The 17,276-nt window shown below is 40.9% G+C and overlaps 1 protein-coding gene across 1 annotated transcript; it reads left to right on the plus strand.

The window, feature by feature from the left end:
* The first annotated feature begins 2,442 nt into the window (after positions 1 to 2,442).
* Positions 2,443 to 11,747, plus strand: LOC146972579 (amine sulfotransferase-like). Its single transcript, XM_085802986.1, has 6 exons — positions 2,443 to 2,889; positions 6,556 to 6,770; positions 8,752 to 8,878; positions 9,009 to 9,103; positions 10,453 to 10,633; positions 11,538 to 11,747. Exons 1-6 carry the CDS (start codon positions 2,721 to 2,723, stop codon positions 11,660 to 11,662), a joined length of 912 nt encoding a protein of 303 aa, XP_085659112.1. The 5' UTR covers positions 2,443 to 2,720; the 3' UTR covers positions 11,663 to 11,747.
* Positions 11,748 to 17,276: the final 5,529 nt, after the last annotated feature.

Genomic DNA, 17,276 nt, shown 5'->3' on the forward strand with positions numbered 1-17,276 from the left:
AAATGTGAAAAAGTCACGTATCAGCTTCCCGATAGATTTTAAAATGTCACATTACAACAGTTCATGTGAGTCTGAGGCTGGGCTGTAGAGTCGTCACCACAATGCAGATAAAGATAAAGAAGCCACATGTGCATGTTTAGGTGGAACTGATTGATAACTTGTGATTATCTCTGTCAGTATTGATTAATGCTGCAGTCGTGGGATGAGTGTGTATGTATCTATATGTGTGTGTGTGTGTGTGTGTCCCGTTCACAGCAGCAGCAGCAACAGCAGCTGTGGATCTGAACACACAACAAACCCCCATGGAGGAGGTTTGTGGACCTGCAGTCCGTCCAGGAACTGATCTGTGCTGTACGTGGTCCCAACATAAACTGTTGCCCCCCCCCCTCCCCCCCCCCCCCCTTCTCACTCTCCCACAGTCCAGATGTGCGAAGCTGACCCTGCTGCCAGATGTGCCTCAACACTGAAGCATTTGTGTTTTACTGACTGCTGCTTGGACAGAGACAGGGCTTTCAAAAATTAACTTTAACACTATAATTAAAGACACTAACAAGCCTTATCTACTGAAAACATGAAGTTGATGAAAAGAAGTGATCACCGCCAACATGTCTTTTCTTTTCATACAAAAAGTAAAGTTTAGTACAAGAAAAAGAACAGTGTCTTATATACGCTTTCTAATTCTCCAAAAACTCCACCTTCTCCAACAGAAGGATGAACTGTAGTCAAACCAAGATGTAAAAACAGAATCTAACCTATACCTTCTGACATTTAACCTCTTGACCAGGCTAACTTAAACATAGATAAGGTATTAAGTATCCCCAAAAACCATAATAATACATTTTAATCATTTTATTTGTAATGCACTTTACATTTAAGCAATCTCAAAATGCTACAGTACAAACTTAATTTAAAAAGGGACACAAGTTAAGAAAAGACAATGAAAAGTGTACTAAAATTTAGCAGAAAGCTTTCCTGAATATATGTCTTCATGACCCACAGAAAAAGGATAAATGACAAGGAACACATTCCAAAAGAATCACTCATTATCTCATCTATTAGACTACTAAACACCTAATCCAAACATCTTTAGATATGCTGTAAATGTATGTGTGCCTTTCTCTCTTGTATGATCTGCATTTATTCATATTTATTCTGTTTAAATATAAACTGTCACTCACACATCACAAATGAAGTTCCTGCTGTCGTCCTTCAGATTTGAATTGACCTGAACTAACCTTAAGTTGAGGATAATATATAGGCCTACCACAATGTGTCACAAGCTTTGGACAAAAACGTCTAAAATATGAATAACAATCAAAAGTCGGTAACACTTTACAATAAGGGTCCCTTAATTAACGTTAGTTAGTACATTATTAAGCATTAATTAACTGTTTACCTATATATTAACAATCATTATTATGTATTAGCCTACTTAGGATTAGGAAACACATTAATTCATGTAGCCTATTAGTAAGCAGTTAATTAATGTTTACTACTCAAAGCTAGTTAATAAATTAAAAAGTTGAATAATGTAATTAGTTATCATTATGTATGCATTACTCAGCATTAATTAACACATTAGTTTATATAGTAATGCTTGATAATGTACTAACTAACGTTAAGGGACCCTTATTGTAAAGTGTTATGGGAAATGTAAGATCCCGTGTTATCTGAGGTGAAACCAGCTCCTCCGAGGCCCCGCGGTGGTGGTGGACTCGGTGGTGGATGTCCAGCTGTACAGAGCAGCGCGGGGCGGGGCCAGGCTCGAATCCCGAGTATAGTTGGAGGCTCTGGTTCATGTGAGGTGAACCGGTTCAGGGGTTCAGCCTCTGGACGGTCTGTTCTGCTGCTGCTCAGTGTGTGTGTGTGTGTGTGTGTGTGTGTGTGTTCTGCATACCGCTCTCTCTCTCTAAAATGCTGCTTATGCAACATCCAGAACCTTGTTTTGTTTTTTTTTTATGTTGCATAAGCGGTTTGGGGCTTTTTCCTGTATCGGACTCCTGTGGTTCTTCATCTTCTTCTTTTTCTTCTCTTATCAATTGACCCACTGCGCCGCTTCCTTCCTTCCCTCCTTCCTTCCTTCCCTCCTTCCCTTCTTCCTTCCTTTCCTCCTCTCCTCTGTCATCCCTGCTCAGGCTGAGTTGAGCGAGGGCGCGCTGCTGCTCTGAGCTGCTGCTGCTGCTGTTGCTGCACTTTTTTCTTTTTCTTCCCAGTGCGTAAAAACGCGCGCTCCGATCGAGTCCTCCTCGCGCATCTCCTCCTCTCCTGTCCTCCTCTCCTCCTCTCCTGTCCTCGCGCCGCGGCTGAAAAGAGGAGGGACCTGCTGTGTGGCTCCTCCGGCCCCCGCAGCTCGCTCCTCTGCCACTGATCTGGGTTCATATAAGGTGTTTCCTGCTGCTGCTAGTGTCAGTCAGTCAGTCAGTCAGACGCAGACGCACCGCGCGGCCAGAGGCTCGAGCGCAGCAGGTAGGAAGAGCGCGCGGACGCATTTCAGATCATTAGTTATAAGAAGAGCAGAGCAACTCCTTTCTGCAGCTGAATGACTCCATAGAGTTAATAACAACAGGGTTTTTGCTGTTTCTGCTGGCGAGCGGAGCCTAATGTAAACACAGCGTGTCGGTGTGACGCTGAGCTGAGTAGATATACGACAGGTAAAGAAAACACACCTGTGCTTGTGTTGTTGTGCTCCAGTTATTATTATTATCATCATCATCATCATTATGGATGGATTAAACGGCGCCACGACGACCGACAACAACAACCACCAGCTGGTGCCGCACCGAGGCTTCAAGCTGATCAGCGGGACCCACGACCCGCAGGACGTGGACCAGATCCACGACCTGGAGATCCGAGACTCTGACGTGTTTGTCGTCACTTACCCGAAGTCAGGTGAGTAGAGAGAGGAGCAAGGAGCACAGAGGTGGAGGTGGAGGAGTGGCGCTGCGCACACACACACATATACTACACACTCAAACACTCATATACACACATAAACACACATAAACACACAGCAAGGAGGCTCCAGGCTCCATCACACAAACACACACACACGCTGCTGTATCCAGTGTCACGCAGTGGGAGAGAACTTAAGGCCACTGCTGATTAGTATGTTCAGCATTTCTTATTATTATTATTATCATTATTATAACCTTTATTTAACCAGGTTTGTCCCATTGAGATACAAGATCTCTTTTGTAAAGAGAGAGACCTGGCCAAGAATGGCAGTTTCAACACATCGTCGCATTAACAACAAAAAAACAAATAGATAACAAAAAAAATCAATTAAAAAATCAAATAAACTTTATTTGTCCTGGAAGGGAAATTTGTCTTGGGCAAGTGGCGTCGTATCAGCTGCTTTGTACTTGTAATACATACATACACAATACATACTACTGTGTTATTTAATATTTCTATTCTGTTAAATTTATGGGGGTAGGGGTGGTATGTGGGAGTGTGTGAGCAAAATGTCTGTATTTGTTGTATTGTCATGTTATGTATGTCTACAATGTAATGTAGTGTATTGTTGATGTTGTGTGTTCTATGTATATGTTTGTTCAGGGACCCCCTTGAAAATAAGATGCTACATCTCAAGGAGCTATCCTTTAATAAATTCAAAAATTCAAAATACTGTACACTACAGGAGCAACAATGGCACACATATCCAAGAAAGAAAAGAGAAAAAGAGAAAGTACGGACTAGAGTGCAATAAATAGTTTAAAATACTCATAATACAAGTTAAAGTAAAAACATACAAAAAAAAACTAAAAAAAAAAAGAACAAGGGATGTTGATTAAAGCCAGCAGGTGAACAGGCAAAACCGGATGTAATAGATATGATTGGCTGATTGATGGGTTAATGGGCAGGGGATCCACAGCCATGGCCTCCCCCCTGCCAAATAATTATATAATAACTATATAATAATTGAATTTTCAAAATTAGTTACGTAAAAGGACTACAAGATTAGTCAAACATTTGCACTCAAATAAAACATTTGCACTCCTGAAGCCTGGATGTAATGGAATTTATCGTGGACTTGAATTCATTCAGAGATACCAACCAGACTTTGGAGTTTGAGCTCTGACTGCAAAATGTTCCATGTACTCGGAGCAGAAAATCTAAAAGCTTTCTTCCCCATTTCTGTTCTGACCTCTATAGGAACAGTAAAATGACCTAAAATGCCCTATTATTCAAGATTAAAAGGGATGATACTGTAAATAAGATGGAATCATCTCAAGCCTTGTAGATCAGCACATATACCAATGGCCGAGCCGGCGCACATATAAAGATGGCCAGTTTACTTTACTGTATAAGACACAATGATGCGTTAGAGCTCCACAGTTTGTAATAAACCTCTGAGCACCATGAAATCTGAATGAATGTGCTGCTCTTCTGTGTGTGACCAACTGATTCCTGCAGAGGACATGGAGTCGAACCATCAGCCACACGAGTATTGTGAAACACAAGGCTGGCCCAAGCCTCCATGGGGCCCTAAGCTAAATCTTTATTTTGGTGCCCTCTATTACTGCCAATAATACTATTTCATTTTATTACTCTATCGTTACGAATCATCATATCCTGGCAGGTTTTTACCCATCTATGGTTTTTATTCTGAAATGGCACCAAATTCAGCTAAAAAGTGCAGCCTGCGGGGTTTACATTTAATCTTCAAATTGATATAGTACAGATAGATAGATAGATAGATAGATAGATAGATAGATAGATAGATAGATAGATAGACAGACAGACAGACAGATAGACAGACAGACAGACAGACAGACAGACAGACAGATAGATAGATAGATAGATAGACAGACAGACAGACAGTGCAGTGACAGATAGACAAAAAAAGATAGATAGCTCTCGACTGTACCAATGAAACAAAAGAGATACTGAATCTCACCTAGGTCGACTAAAAGTAACAAAATAAACCAACAGACAATGCATTTACTGTAAACACATCATCTGCTTTTAAAAAAATTTTGGGTTTTAAACATACTGCAACAGAAAAGCGCAACAACAATTTGAAATGCAACAATAATTTAATACGTTTTTTGTATTCACGCAGTGTTTCTCTAAAGTTACGCACTACAATTTAAAAAAAGTTTCTTGCCTTTTTGGGGCCCCACCAATAGTCACGGGGCCCCAAGCAGGTGCTTAGTTCGCTCATGCCTGATTAGTATGTTCAGCATTTCTAAATGAATGTGCTGCTCTTGTGTGTGTGACCAACTGATTCCTGCAGGGGACAGGGAGTCGAACATCAGCCACACGAGTATTGTGAAACGACTCCAAGAGAAACCGGGCCTGACCTAATTGCTGCCATTGTAAACACACACAGAGAGACTGGATATTAGGGGTGTGCCAAAAAATCGATTCACATAAGAATCGCAATTCTCATTTAACACGATTCAGAATCGATATAAAATGTCCCACAATCAATTAAAAAAAAAAAAAAAAAATGAAACAACTCTGCTGGCTGTCGGCCTCCATTTCCTTAGAATTTAAAAGGCAGCATGTTTAAAGCAGAAGTAAGCGGAATATTTGTGTTAATATAAGTCTTAAATAGTTATATCTTCCGACAGCAATCACTTACATAGAGTGTTTGGTCTGAAACACGGGTCTGTCAGTCACTCTGCTCTGCTGTAAGCCGAGGAGAAAACTTTCCTTGTATCCTACAACCTTTATCCAATGAGGAGAGAGAACGGCATAAAGGGGCGGTCCTCTCTGTGTGTGCAGCCAAGGGATGCGCGTGAATGTGGTGACGTAGGGACGAGGGCGGGTACTGCTAACTCCATCGGCTGACAGGAAGTTAGCCAAAACGACCGGATCGCTTACTTCTGCTTTAAAGGTGTACAGAAATGGCCGTTTGTCCTGCTTGTCGCGCCGAGTTGTCACGAGCTGCAGCACAAGTTTACCCGAGTAAGGAAAACGAATTTGATTGGTCGTTATCGAGCGGGCGGGATATTCAAAGCTTGGGGCGAGACCGAGCTCCGTGTGTGTGTGTGTGTCTCAGACGTTTGAATGACGGATTACGGATCCAATATCAGTGGCTGATGAATCGTGTACAGGCTGACGCATAATCCGTGCGCCTGCATTATCCAATGTGAAAAAAAAAATACACACTTTCATCCCGGATTTACTCAAAAATAGAATTTTGCACAAAGTTTGGCCTACATCGTCTGAAAGATGAGTTATCACATTAATTTTATGATCCAGAGTGGGCTCAAATTCAGTTTTCTTTTCTGTACACCTTTAAGCAATATGTGATATTGCTTTTATGCAACAGTTTCAACAATTCCATCTAAGCATGGATAAATGTTTAAAACTCAATAAATGTGAAAAAGACACTTGAGTCATTCTGTCTTGCAAAGCAGACTGGAGTAGATCATGAGGATCATTTTGCACACCGATAGACTGAAGCAGAAATCATTAGGAATCAAATCGTTTTGAATCAAATTGTAGCCCCAAAACTCAGAACCAAATCGAATCGAATCGTGAGATAGTAAAAGATTCCCAGCCCTAAATGAGTCTTGTCTGTCTCCTCTCTCCGTCCACCAGGAACCATCTGGATGCAGCAGATCCTTCTTCTCCTGGAGCAGAAAGGAGATGTGGCGGCCATCAACAAGCACAACAAGTTCTCCAACGCCGACCTCGTCCCCTGGATCGAGGTGACCGGCAACAGACAGGCGTTCGTCAGCGCCCCGTCGCCCAGACTGAGGGTCACCCACCTGCCCCATCGGTTCATGCCCTCGGCTCTGAACCAGCGGGGAAAGGTCAGCTCTGCAAGAAAGACACAATGAAGCTTTGTACTTGTTGTTGCATCATGTTTACAGTGTTTTATCTAAAGCGTTGAGCCTTGAGAAGATGGAAACAACATCTTAGTGTGTGTAGTCTCTAGGCAACTGGACTTAGTTTCGCTCCTTATCCAAGTGGCTTCATCAGTTCGTATAAGTCCAGTTGACTTGATTCAGCTGCCTAGAGAAGCCTTTGACCTGGACAAATGAGAACTTGCACAGACATTAGTGTATTTTTATCTCCTCTCTCTAGGGTAAGAATCTGTTGCTACCATACAAATCCCAAAGGAGGGTGACAGTACGATAATTTAGGCTATTTTGGGATACTGTAAGTGACATGAATGAACAACTACAGGGTATTCTGAGTCAGAAACAGCTGAACCAAGCATTTCTTATTTCATCATAGTAAATACTTTTTATGTGAACAGAATACCAAAACTCAAAAGTGAGTATAGAAAGGAAAAGATAAACATTGAGAGATTAAATAAACAGTTAAAAGTGTGGTAACACTTTATAAGCATTAGTTAAGCATTAAATACTGAATTCATAATTTATAACACATGAATACTCATTAGTATGTAGTTTATAAACACAGTTAAAAATGTTTTACTCTTCATTGATAAGCACTAACTGTATTATAAACTACATAGTAATGAGTATTCATGCATTATAAATGAAGAATTCAGTATTTATTAATGCTTAACTAATAGTGTGTGTGTACTTACTATAAAGTGTTACCAAAAGTGTTATTAATATAATACATGGTTGCTGCAACATCTGGCATAACATTTTTCATGCACCATCGACTGACTGATTGATGCAGTGCCTACATCAGGTCACGACAAATTAAAAATTGTAGTGACAACAGATTACTTTGGGGCTCTGAGTACTCCTCCTTTTTTTTTTTTACATTTAAAACTAAATGTTAAGGCTAAACAACAGAAAAATCTGTGTGAAACATCTGTCCCACAGGTGAAGTTACACCCGAAACGGCCTCTCTGTTGTGTCGTGCACAGTGGAGATTTAGTCAACAGTGAGTTTAGCCGCTGCGCTGGTCCTGGATCAGTGTTTTTCTGTTCCAGCTCGACCCTGCTGCTCCAGCCACAACACAACACGAACCCCCCGGACGTTCACTTTGTTGTCTCGCTCTCTCTTTATCCTTTTGTCCCGCTCCCTCGTGTTTGTTGTTGTTGTTGGTCTTGTGACTTCCTGCCCTGTAGCTGCAGGAAACGGTGCACGCCCAAATCACCTCATTAACACTGAGCGGCCGCTATCGGATCAGACCCCCAGAAGGATTGAAGCACAAACACAGCGTTACTTAGATCTGTAGGAGTTCAGTTAAAGCAGAAGTAAGCGATATTTTTGTGTTAATATAAGTCTTAAATAGTTCTCTCTTCCGACAGCAATCACTTACATAGAGTGTTTGGACTGAAACACGGGTCTGTCAGTCACTCTGCTCTGCTCTGAGCCGAGGAGAAAACATTTCTCGTATCCTACAATTTTTATCCAATGAGGAGAGAGAACGGCATGAAGGGCTGTGTGTGCAGCCAAGGGATGCGCCTGAATGTGGTGACGTAGGGTCGAGGGCGGGGGCTGCTAACTCCATCGGCTGACAAGATGTTATGGTGCGTTCAAGGCAGCCCGTAACTCGTGTTTTTTCAACCTGTGAAGTCGTACCAGTTCGATCTGGTACGACTTCACAGGTCGGAAGTTACGAGTGGCTGTTATAGTGACTTTCACAGGTAAAACAGCTCGGAAAAACACGAGTGGGTTGCCTGGAACGCTACAAAGTCGTAAGTCGTGACTTGAAGCTGTAATTTACGGTTTCAAAAGCCTGCCTGGAACGCAGCATTAGCCAAAACGACCGGATCGCTTACTTCTGCTTTAAAAGTCAGTGAACAACAGGATGGAGCTTCTGCATGTACAACGCTGATGCCCTGCTGCTGTTTGACATCTTCAGGTGATCTACGTGGCGAGAAACCCCAAAGACGTCCTCGTGTCCTACTACCACTTCCACAAACTCGCCAACATGTTGGAGACTCCGAAGGATTTCGACGACTTCTTCGAGAAGTTCATGAGAGGAGACGGTGAGAGCAGAATGATGTTCTCTGTCCTTCACCTCCTCATGATGAGTGTGGGAAGTGTAAATAAATATTAACATTGGCTCAATGAGTTAGTAGCATCGATCCAACTGATGTTGTGCTTCGTTGTTTGCAGTGTTCGGGGGCAGCTGGTTTGATCACGTGAAGACCTGGTTCTCACACAAGGACGACATGAACATGCTGTTCATCACGTATGAAGAAATGATCCAGGTGGATGAATCACGACATTTCAGTCTAGAAACTTCCTGTCACGTGGTGTAATGTCTGTTCTTAAAAGGGCATTTCCAGTCGTAGTCAATGTTCATTAATCCGGACTAATTTTAAAATTGTTCTGTGGTCGCAAGTAACATCCTTTTGACCATCATTTAAATTTTTAAAATTCGCTTTACAATCAAATTAAATCAAAATTCGGACTTCCTTTCCGGGTCCGAGAACAAACACAGCAGTAGAGGGACTCTGAGGCGTTTGTTTAATGAACATTGAAGAAACGAAAGATCCTTGAATATAAACGTCCACACGCTGCAGTTGGGAGTATGGGCGGTATGAAATGAACTGATCATAGGTGACCTGATATCTGAGGTAAACATTGATTACTACTGGAAATGCCCTTTAAAAAGGGAACTATGCAAGTCCGGTCGCTTTTTCCTCTGTGTTGCTAACCCTCCTTCCGCCCATGTGCATTTGTTTACAACGAAGCTGGCGAGAAATCAATCAATAGAGCGGCGGATAACGTTATTTATCATATACCATGTTACCATGTGTATATTTGTGTAGTCTTATCTGTCATAAACAAGAGATTATGGGTTACGCGTTTATGTCGCGGTGCCACAGAGACGCGACACCGGGTCAGAGGCTCTGATCTTACAAGGTTGGTTTTCAGCCAAGAGACGCTAGGTGGAAGGCAGAGAGCCTCCGCCGCGCTTTCATTTAACTCTGCCTACGTCTAATTTCGGCTAACTTAACTCTGCTCTCATCCGGTTTCATTAGCTCAACAGACGTTTAACTCCACCTACAACTCGCCTAATGTCACTGGTTTAACAACCGTGAACAGACAAGGCCTCAAGGCCCAGACTTAATCCTTTATTCACATGTTAATTATTAATTTATCTGTTGATATTTGCCAAATTCATGTCAAAAAGCTATTATCTCAGTATTTTCACATGTATTTTCTCTTCCTGTAAAACAAATTAAAACGTTTGATGACTCATCCTGCACTGAGGGGCGTTCCTAATTTTGCGTCCAATTAAAATTACCTCTTGCATTTTTTACGTCCGTCCCAAAAAATATAAATCCTGCCTCCATTCTCCCTGGAACTAGTTACAAGTCATTGATTTAACCATCACAATTACTCAAAAGCTGTTTAATTAAGGTAAAAATTTAGCATATGTAACCAGGTGCACTCACTCACCCATTAAGGACGTGCAAACCAGACTGCCAAGCGGTCATTGACCTCTTGGCACAACGGTTTGCATAGTCGCATCCCACATAGTTCCTCTTTAAAGATGGATCATCATTGTTGACCATTTGGTGTTTGGTCCCGTGTGTGTGTTTGCGTCCAGGACCTGCAGACGGCGGTGGAGAGGATCTCCTCGTTCCTGGGTAAAGAGCTGACGGAGGAGCAGCTGGCCGACGTGGTGAAGCACAGCACCTTCAAGAACATGAGGAAGATCCCTCAGGCCAGCTACGAGCAGGTGCCGGTGGACCTGCTCAACCACCACCAGGGCCGGTTCATGAGGAAAGGTGAGGAGTGCGTTCGCTGCTTCGGGTGCAATGAGGAGCTCATTATATTTTACTACTACTAATGATATCATACTCAAGAGCTTCAACTGTCAACCTGCAGATTGTCAACCTGTCAAAATTATGATTTATTATTATTACACTGGTAAAGCCTGTGCATATTCTCATTTGTCCAGGTCATAGTATCCCAAAGGAGTTTTCAATCGAATGCAACTGAACTTGGTTATTTGTCTAGGAATGAGGCATTACACTGATTCAATGGGCAAAAAGTCAATGTTGTCACAATAACATATCTTTATATATTGTCATTTGTATCCCTACACTGCAAAAACTCAAAAACTTTCCAATTATATTTGTCTTATTTCTAGTCAAAATGTAATTTCAAATCAGTCAAAACAAATCTCATTATACTTAAAATAAGACTTGTCACCTAAAAATTAACTTGTTTTTAGATTATTTCTCACTTGAAATTAGTAGAAAAATCTGATAGTGGAGCAAGTTTTTCTTCCTTAATATAAGCACAAAAAACTTGCTTTCACTGGCAGATTTTTCTACTTATTTCAAGTGAAAATTTGTTTGAAACAAGTGAAAATGATCTAAAAACAAGTTAATTTTTTAGGTGATGAGTCTTATTTTAGGTGAAAAGAGATTAGTTTTGACTAGAAATGAGATATTTTGACAAGAAATAAGACAAATATTCTTGGTTTTTGCAGTGTAGGGATACAAATGACAATATATATATAGATATCTGATTGATGTTTTCATTTTGGATCAATGCTATCAACTAACAGATCCCTGATGGCGATAAATGTACTCCTAATCCTGACAGGGCTGAAAAACAAGAACTAGTTTGTTCATGACTACAACCTTCTCCCTCTCTCTCTCCATCATGTTTTCGTGTCGTCAGGGACCATCGGCGACTGGAAGAACCACTTCACCGTGGCCCAGAGCGAGAGGTTCGACAAGGTCTTCCACAAAGAGATGAAGGAGTTCCCTCTGTCGTTCGTTTGGGACGTCAGGGACATTCAGTGATCACTTGTTTGTCTCATGACCGACGGCACACAAAAGAAGAACACAGTCACAGTTGCAGCTTTGTGAACTTTATACAGAAAACAAACATCTGCTTCTTTTTTTTTTTTTTTTTTCCCCCTCAAGAGTCGTCCTCCTCACTCCAGGCAGCTGCTGGTTTTCCATTCATTTTAGAGAGTCTATGCAAATCTGCACCGGGGTCAGATAATGTTAAACTTATTTTTGACAGAGTAGCACTGATGTCCTCTTGGCCGTGCAGCAGCAGCAGCAGCAGCTGCCATGTCGTCACGTACAGAGCCTCGTATTGTGCAGAGTCAAGTCAAGAGTCAAATCTGCAGCTGATCGCTCGCTGTGCTCTTGCTTGACTGTTGTCATCGTAACGTTATTGTTGCTTGGTAACACGCCGAGGTTACCATGTAACCCTGCAGCCTGCTGAGCGTGGCGGAGTTTAGCAGCAAACTTTAACTCCGGCCTATCCGATTTCATTGGTTTAGTAGCTGTTTAAGCCCAACTACATCCGATTTCATTGGTTTAGTAGCTGTTTAAGCCCAACTACATCGGTTTTACAAACATTTAACTCCACCTACATCTGATTTTGGTGGTTTAACAGACATTTAATGCCACCCACATCAGATTTAATTGGTTTTACAAACATTTAACTCCACCTACATCTGATTTTGGTGGTTTAACAGACATTTAATGCCACCCACATCAGATTTAATTGGTTTATTATACGTTTAACTCTGCCTACATCTGATTTTGCTGGTTTAACAGACATTCAGCACCACCTACATGAGATTTCATTGGTTTATTAGACGTTTAACTCTGCCTACATCAGATTTCATTGGTTTATTACATGTTTAACTCTGCCTACATCTTATTTTGGTGGTTTAACAGACATTTAGCACCACTTACATGAGATTTCATTGGTTTATTAGACGTTTAACTCTGCCTACATCAGGTTTTATTGGTTTGACAGATGTTTAACTCCACCTATGTCTAATTTCATTGAGTTTCATTGGCGCTTTCATTTAACTCTGCCTACGTCTAATTTCGGCTAACTTAACTCTGCTCTCATCCGGTTTCATTAGCTCAACGTATGTTTAACTCCACCTACAATTCGCCTAATGTTGCTGATTTAACAGCCGTGAACAGACAAGGGCTCAAGGCCCAGACTTAATCCTTTATTCACATGTTAATTATTCATTTATCTGTTGATATTTGCCAAATTCATGTCAAAAAGCTATTATCTCAGTATTTTCACATGTATTTTCTCTTCCTGTAAAACAAATTCAAACGTTTGATGACTCATCCTGCACTGAGAGGCGTTCCTAATTTTGCGTCCAATTAAAATTACCTCTTGCATTTTTTACGTCCGTCCCATGAAATATAAATCCTGCCAGTCGCTGTCACTCACAACCTCCGAGCTGTGATGTGCTGAGACTTTTGTTTGTACCCTGCAGAGTTCCATCCTGAAGATGAGCCGACATCTTTCCCGCGCTAGCTCCGCTACCTTTCGCTCTGCTACTGGCTAAAACAGCCAGTCTCAGTCCAACACTGTTTTACCTGTTTTCTCCGTTTCTTCGTCTCCACCCGACTCATCACTCTCGAAAGTGCAGCTACAGGGACCGACAATCCCACAGGGAACATAAACTCACAATTGGGATACTTGGCTAGCTTCGCTTCGTATCTTTACCAGAAACATGTAGCTAATGGTGCGTTCCAGGTGTAACGGAGACACCCATAAAGGATGTGCAGACCCGATTGCCAAGCGGTCATTGACCTCTTGGCAAAATGGTTTGCATCGCTGCCCGCGGTGCAGGAGACCACGCCGGTTCAAACCCCACCTAGGGCAGTCCATACCGAAAACACATCGCAGAGGGCCAGATAACATCGGCTACACAGCACTGCAAAAACTCAAAATCTTTCCAAGAATATTTCTTGTCAAAATGTCTCGTTTCTAGTCAAAACTAATCTCTTTCCACTCAAAATAAGACTCATCGCCTAAAAATTAGCTTGTTTTTAGATAATTTTCACTTGAAATAAGCAGAGAAATCTGCCAGTCAAAGCAAGTTTTTTGTGCTTGTTACAAGAAAGAAAAACTTGATCCACTGTCAGATTTTTTCTACTTATTTTAAGTAAAAATATGCTTGAAAGAAGTAAAAAAGTGTCTTAAAACAAGCTACTTTTCATGTGATGAGTCTTATTTTAAGTATAATGAGATTTGTTTTGACTAGAAATGACATTTTGACTAGAAATAAGACAAATATTCTTAGTAAGATTTTGAGTTTTTGCAGTGAGGCAACCCGTCACCTGTGTTTTTCCGTCCTATGAACTCGTACCAGTTCGATCTGGTACGAGTTCACAGGTAGGAAGTTACGAGTTTGACTGCCGTTATAGTGCACTTTCACGGGTAACAGGTCAGAAAAACACGAGTTACGGGTTGCCTGGAACACTACAAAGTCGTAAGTCGTGACTTGAAGTCGTAACTTACGGGTTCAAAAGCCTGCCTGGTCTCCGACTCCGCCCACACCTGGTTTCATTGGCTTAATTGACGTCTGGCCACGCCCACTTCCAGTTTCATTGTTTTAATTAGTTTAGCTCTGAATTGTTTGAATGGACATTAATACAAGACAGACATTTAACTCGTTTAACTCTGCCCATGTCAGATTTCAGTGGTTTAACTGTAGAATTTCAGCGGTCAGCCCTTTAAATTAAAAGTAGCCTACTATTTTACAAAACTCTTGACGGCTTATTTCAAATGTTATGATTGTTTTAAACCATATGTTGTTAAACTATGAAAACGATGTGTAAACTATGTATAACTTCCTGTTAATATTGTACTTTTTTTTTTTTTTTTTTTTTTACTACTTTGTTTTATTAGTTGTAGAGTTACAAACAATTTCTCAGATTATTATTTTTGAATTTTCTGTTCATTGATAATTACTAAATATGTCCAGATTTGGTGGTTTTTGGTTGAGATACCGCCATTTTTCTTTCGAAGTTCGCTTCACATTCTAGCAACGAATCACAGCCGACGTTGAATTGCGGCCAAATTTAACAGTTAAACAAATAAAATGTAAAAAATGTAAATTATTGATGGGGTTAGGGTTGTGGCTGCTACATCATCATGAAATCACCGTTTGTCCTCAGTAACACAGGCGTGACCTCAGGCGTTACGACCAAATCAAACAGATCAACGACTGAATGAATCTGACTTTGACCTCGATACCAACGACTCATGACCTCGTCTGTTCTTCATCCTTTTGGCTCTTCTTGACTGACAAACCCTAACCCAACAGGTTCAACAACAACAACAACACACACACACACACACACACACACTAGTTTACATTACAACACCGCAGTGTGAGTAACAAGTAGAAACTCCCTCAGTATTTTGACCCCGATTTAACGGTTGACCTCTTGAACCATGTGACCCCGAGGACACGTTCACTAACACTGTACATTCATGTATGTTGATCACCATTATCGATATTTTAATGCAGTATAGCCTACATTAAAGTAATTTGCACCGTGGTGTGACAGTAATAATAATAATGTGGGAATCAGTTCACTGACATTTAGTCCTGTTAACTTATGTTCTTCTTCTATCATCATGTTACCAGATGTAAATTATATATTTTTAATATTACACCATATTTTATTCACTTCTTATATGACTGTTAACAATAAACACCAATGCACTGAGAGTTTGTGTCTTGTTTCATCACCCCTTCCAGTCATAGCTTCACACCTGATCTTTACTGGTGTGTATCTATCTATAGTTTTTATGTTACATTTTACACACCACAGGTCAAGGAAACTATGAGTTGCACATGAGAAATATTGTAATATATTGTAATAAACTGTAATATTGTAAGTCCTGGGATTGTCCCAGACGATTGACCTGTAGTTCCTCATCAGTTTTCCATGGTCTTCTGACCCCTAACCCTAATGTATCTACACTATTTAAAGGGATAGTTCACCCAAAATTCAAATTTCTCATCATACTCATTATCTACTCACCCTCATGTCGACTAAGGGCTGGGAGAAGTTTCAGAGTCCTCCGTGCCTTCTCTGAGTTAGGGGGCATGTCCATATATAACGGTTGCATATGGATACCAACTGTCTTCGTAACAAAAGGACACACCAAAAAACATCCAAATACCTCCATGCTGCTCGTATGTAATGTCGGTCTTGTATTGAAGCCCCGAAATGCGAAATTGTTCCGAAAAAAATTAAATAAGTCTATATTTCAAGCTTGTTTGTAGCGGAAGCTCCTCTTCCCGGTTCGTCCAAATTGGACGAGCACTATGGAGGTATTTGGATGTTTTTTGGTGTGTCTTTTTGTTACGAAGACAGTTGGTATCCATTTGCAACCGTTATACAGTATGGACATGCACTGCTACGCCGAGACCCCCTGTAACTCAGAGAAGCCACGGAGGACTCTGAAACTTCTCCCAGCCCTTAGTCGACATGAGGGAGAGTAGATAATGAGTGCAATTTGAATTTTGGGTGAACTATCCCTTTAATTTGTGCTTTAACCCATCCGCAATTGTCCAGAAGAGGGCAGTGTAGCATCAAGTGTGAGTGTGGAGAACCCAACGCTCTGTTGAAGTTAAAGCATCAATACAACAACAATCAATTAGTAGTTTAAGTCTTTAAAGCTCAGAAGTCAGAGGAGGGAAAAAACAAAAAAAAGCTGGATTTACTTATTCAAACAAGCAGAAAACGAAGAAGAACGAAGGGACTGTCTTTGCTGCTGCTTGTTCTGCTCTGGTAAAAAAAACGCCACAGGCCTGCACAGGTGCATGCTGGTCTTAAACCAGTCTATCTACCTAAACCCTCATGGGCATTATCCAAGATAAACCAAAATACTAGCCGAGCAAAACTCACTACACTTAAAAAAGCAAATAAAACAGAGAAAGTTATGACTAACCATGACTGTTGTTGCCCTCAGGCCGTCGGTACGGAGCTTTAGAGATTTATGGTTTCCTTTGTCCCCACTGCCATTCAGTTGCACAGATTGTTCTGGCTGTTGAAATCTACACCTGCTTGGGCACTTTGTATATGCAGTCACGCTTCATGCTGTTCATTTATTTATATAAATCGTATTTTATCCCTACTATAAGGTTCCTTTAATCTGCCCACTATGATGTGCCATCTGTTGTTGTCCATCTGTGTATTGTACAGTGTGTTTAAATGTCACTTTCACTTTGAACAAATGAGAAGATTATTAAGAAACAAAAGAAGTAATCAGACACAAAACAGATCAATAAATAGAAAACCCTGTAAATTACAGGTCAAATACTTTACAAAACTTGCTGAGAGGCAACAGTGTTTAAGCCTCGTGACAATCTGATACAGTTTCTGTTTTGTCTCTGAAGCTTTTTGGAAAAGTTGTGTAAACAACTCAACAAAAGTTTTAGACTCTCCCACAAGAATAAGTGGTGGAGATCAACTTTGGACTGAGCCCCACCACTATTAAACAACAACGAAAGTGCTGTGTTTATGCTGTTAAACACACGGTCTTTGGATATTATTGGTGCAAATGGTGTTTACAAAGGATATGGCCATATGTGAGAGAGACCACCTCTAAATAGAGCTGCAACTA

This window comes from Trachurus japonicus, chromosome 16 (genome assembly GCF_045865225.1).
Source record: "Trachurus japonicus isolate A0001 chromosome 16, Traja_1.0".
Classification (NCBI taxonomy): domain Eukaryota; kingdom Metazoa; phylum Chordata; class Actinopteri; order Carangiformes; family Carangidae; genus Trachurus; species Trachurus japonicus.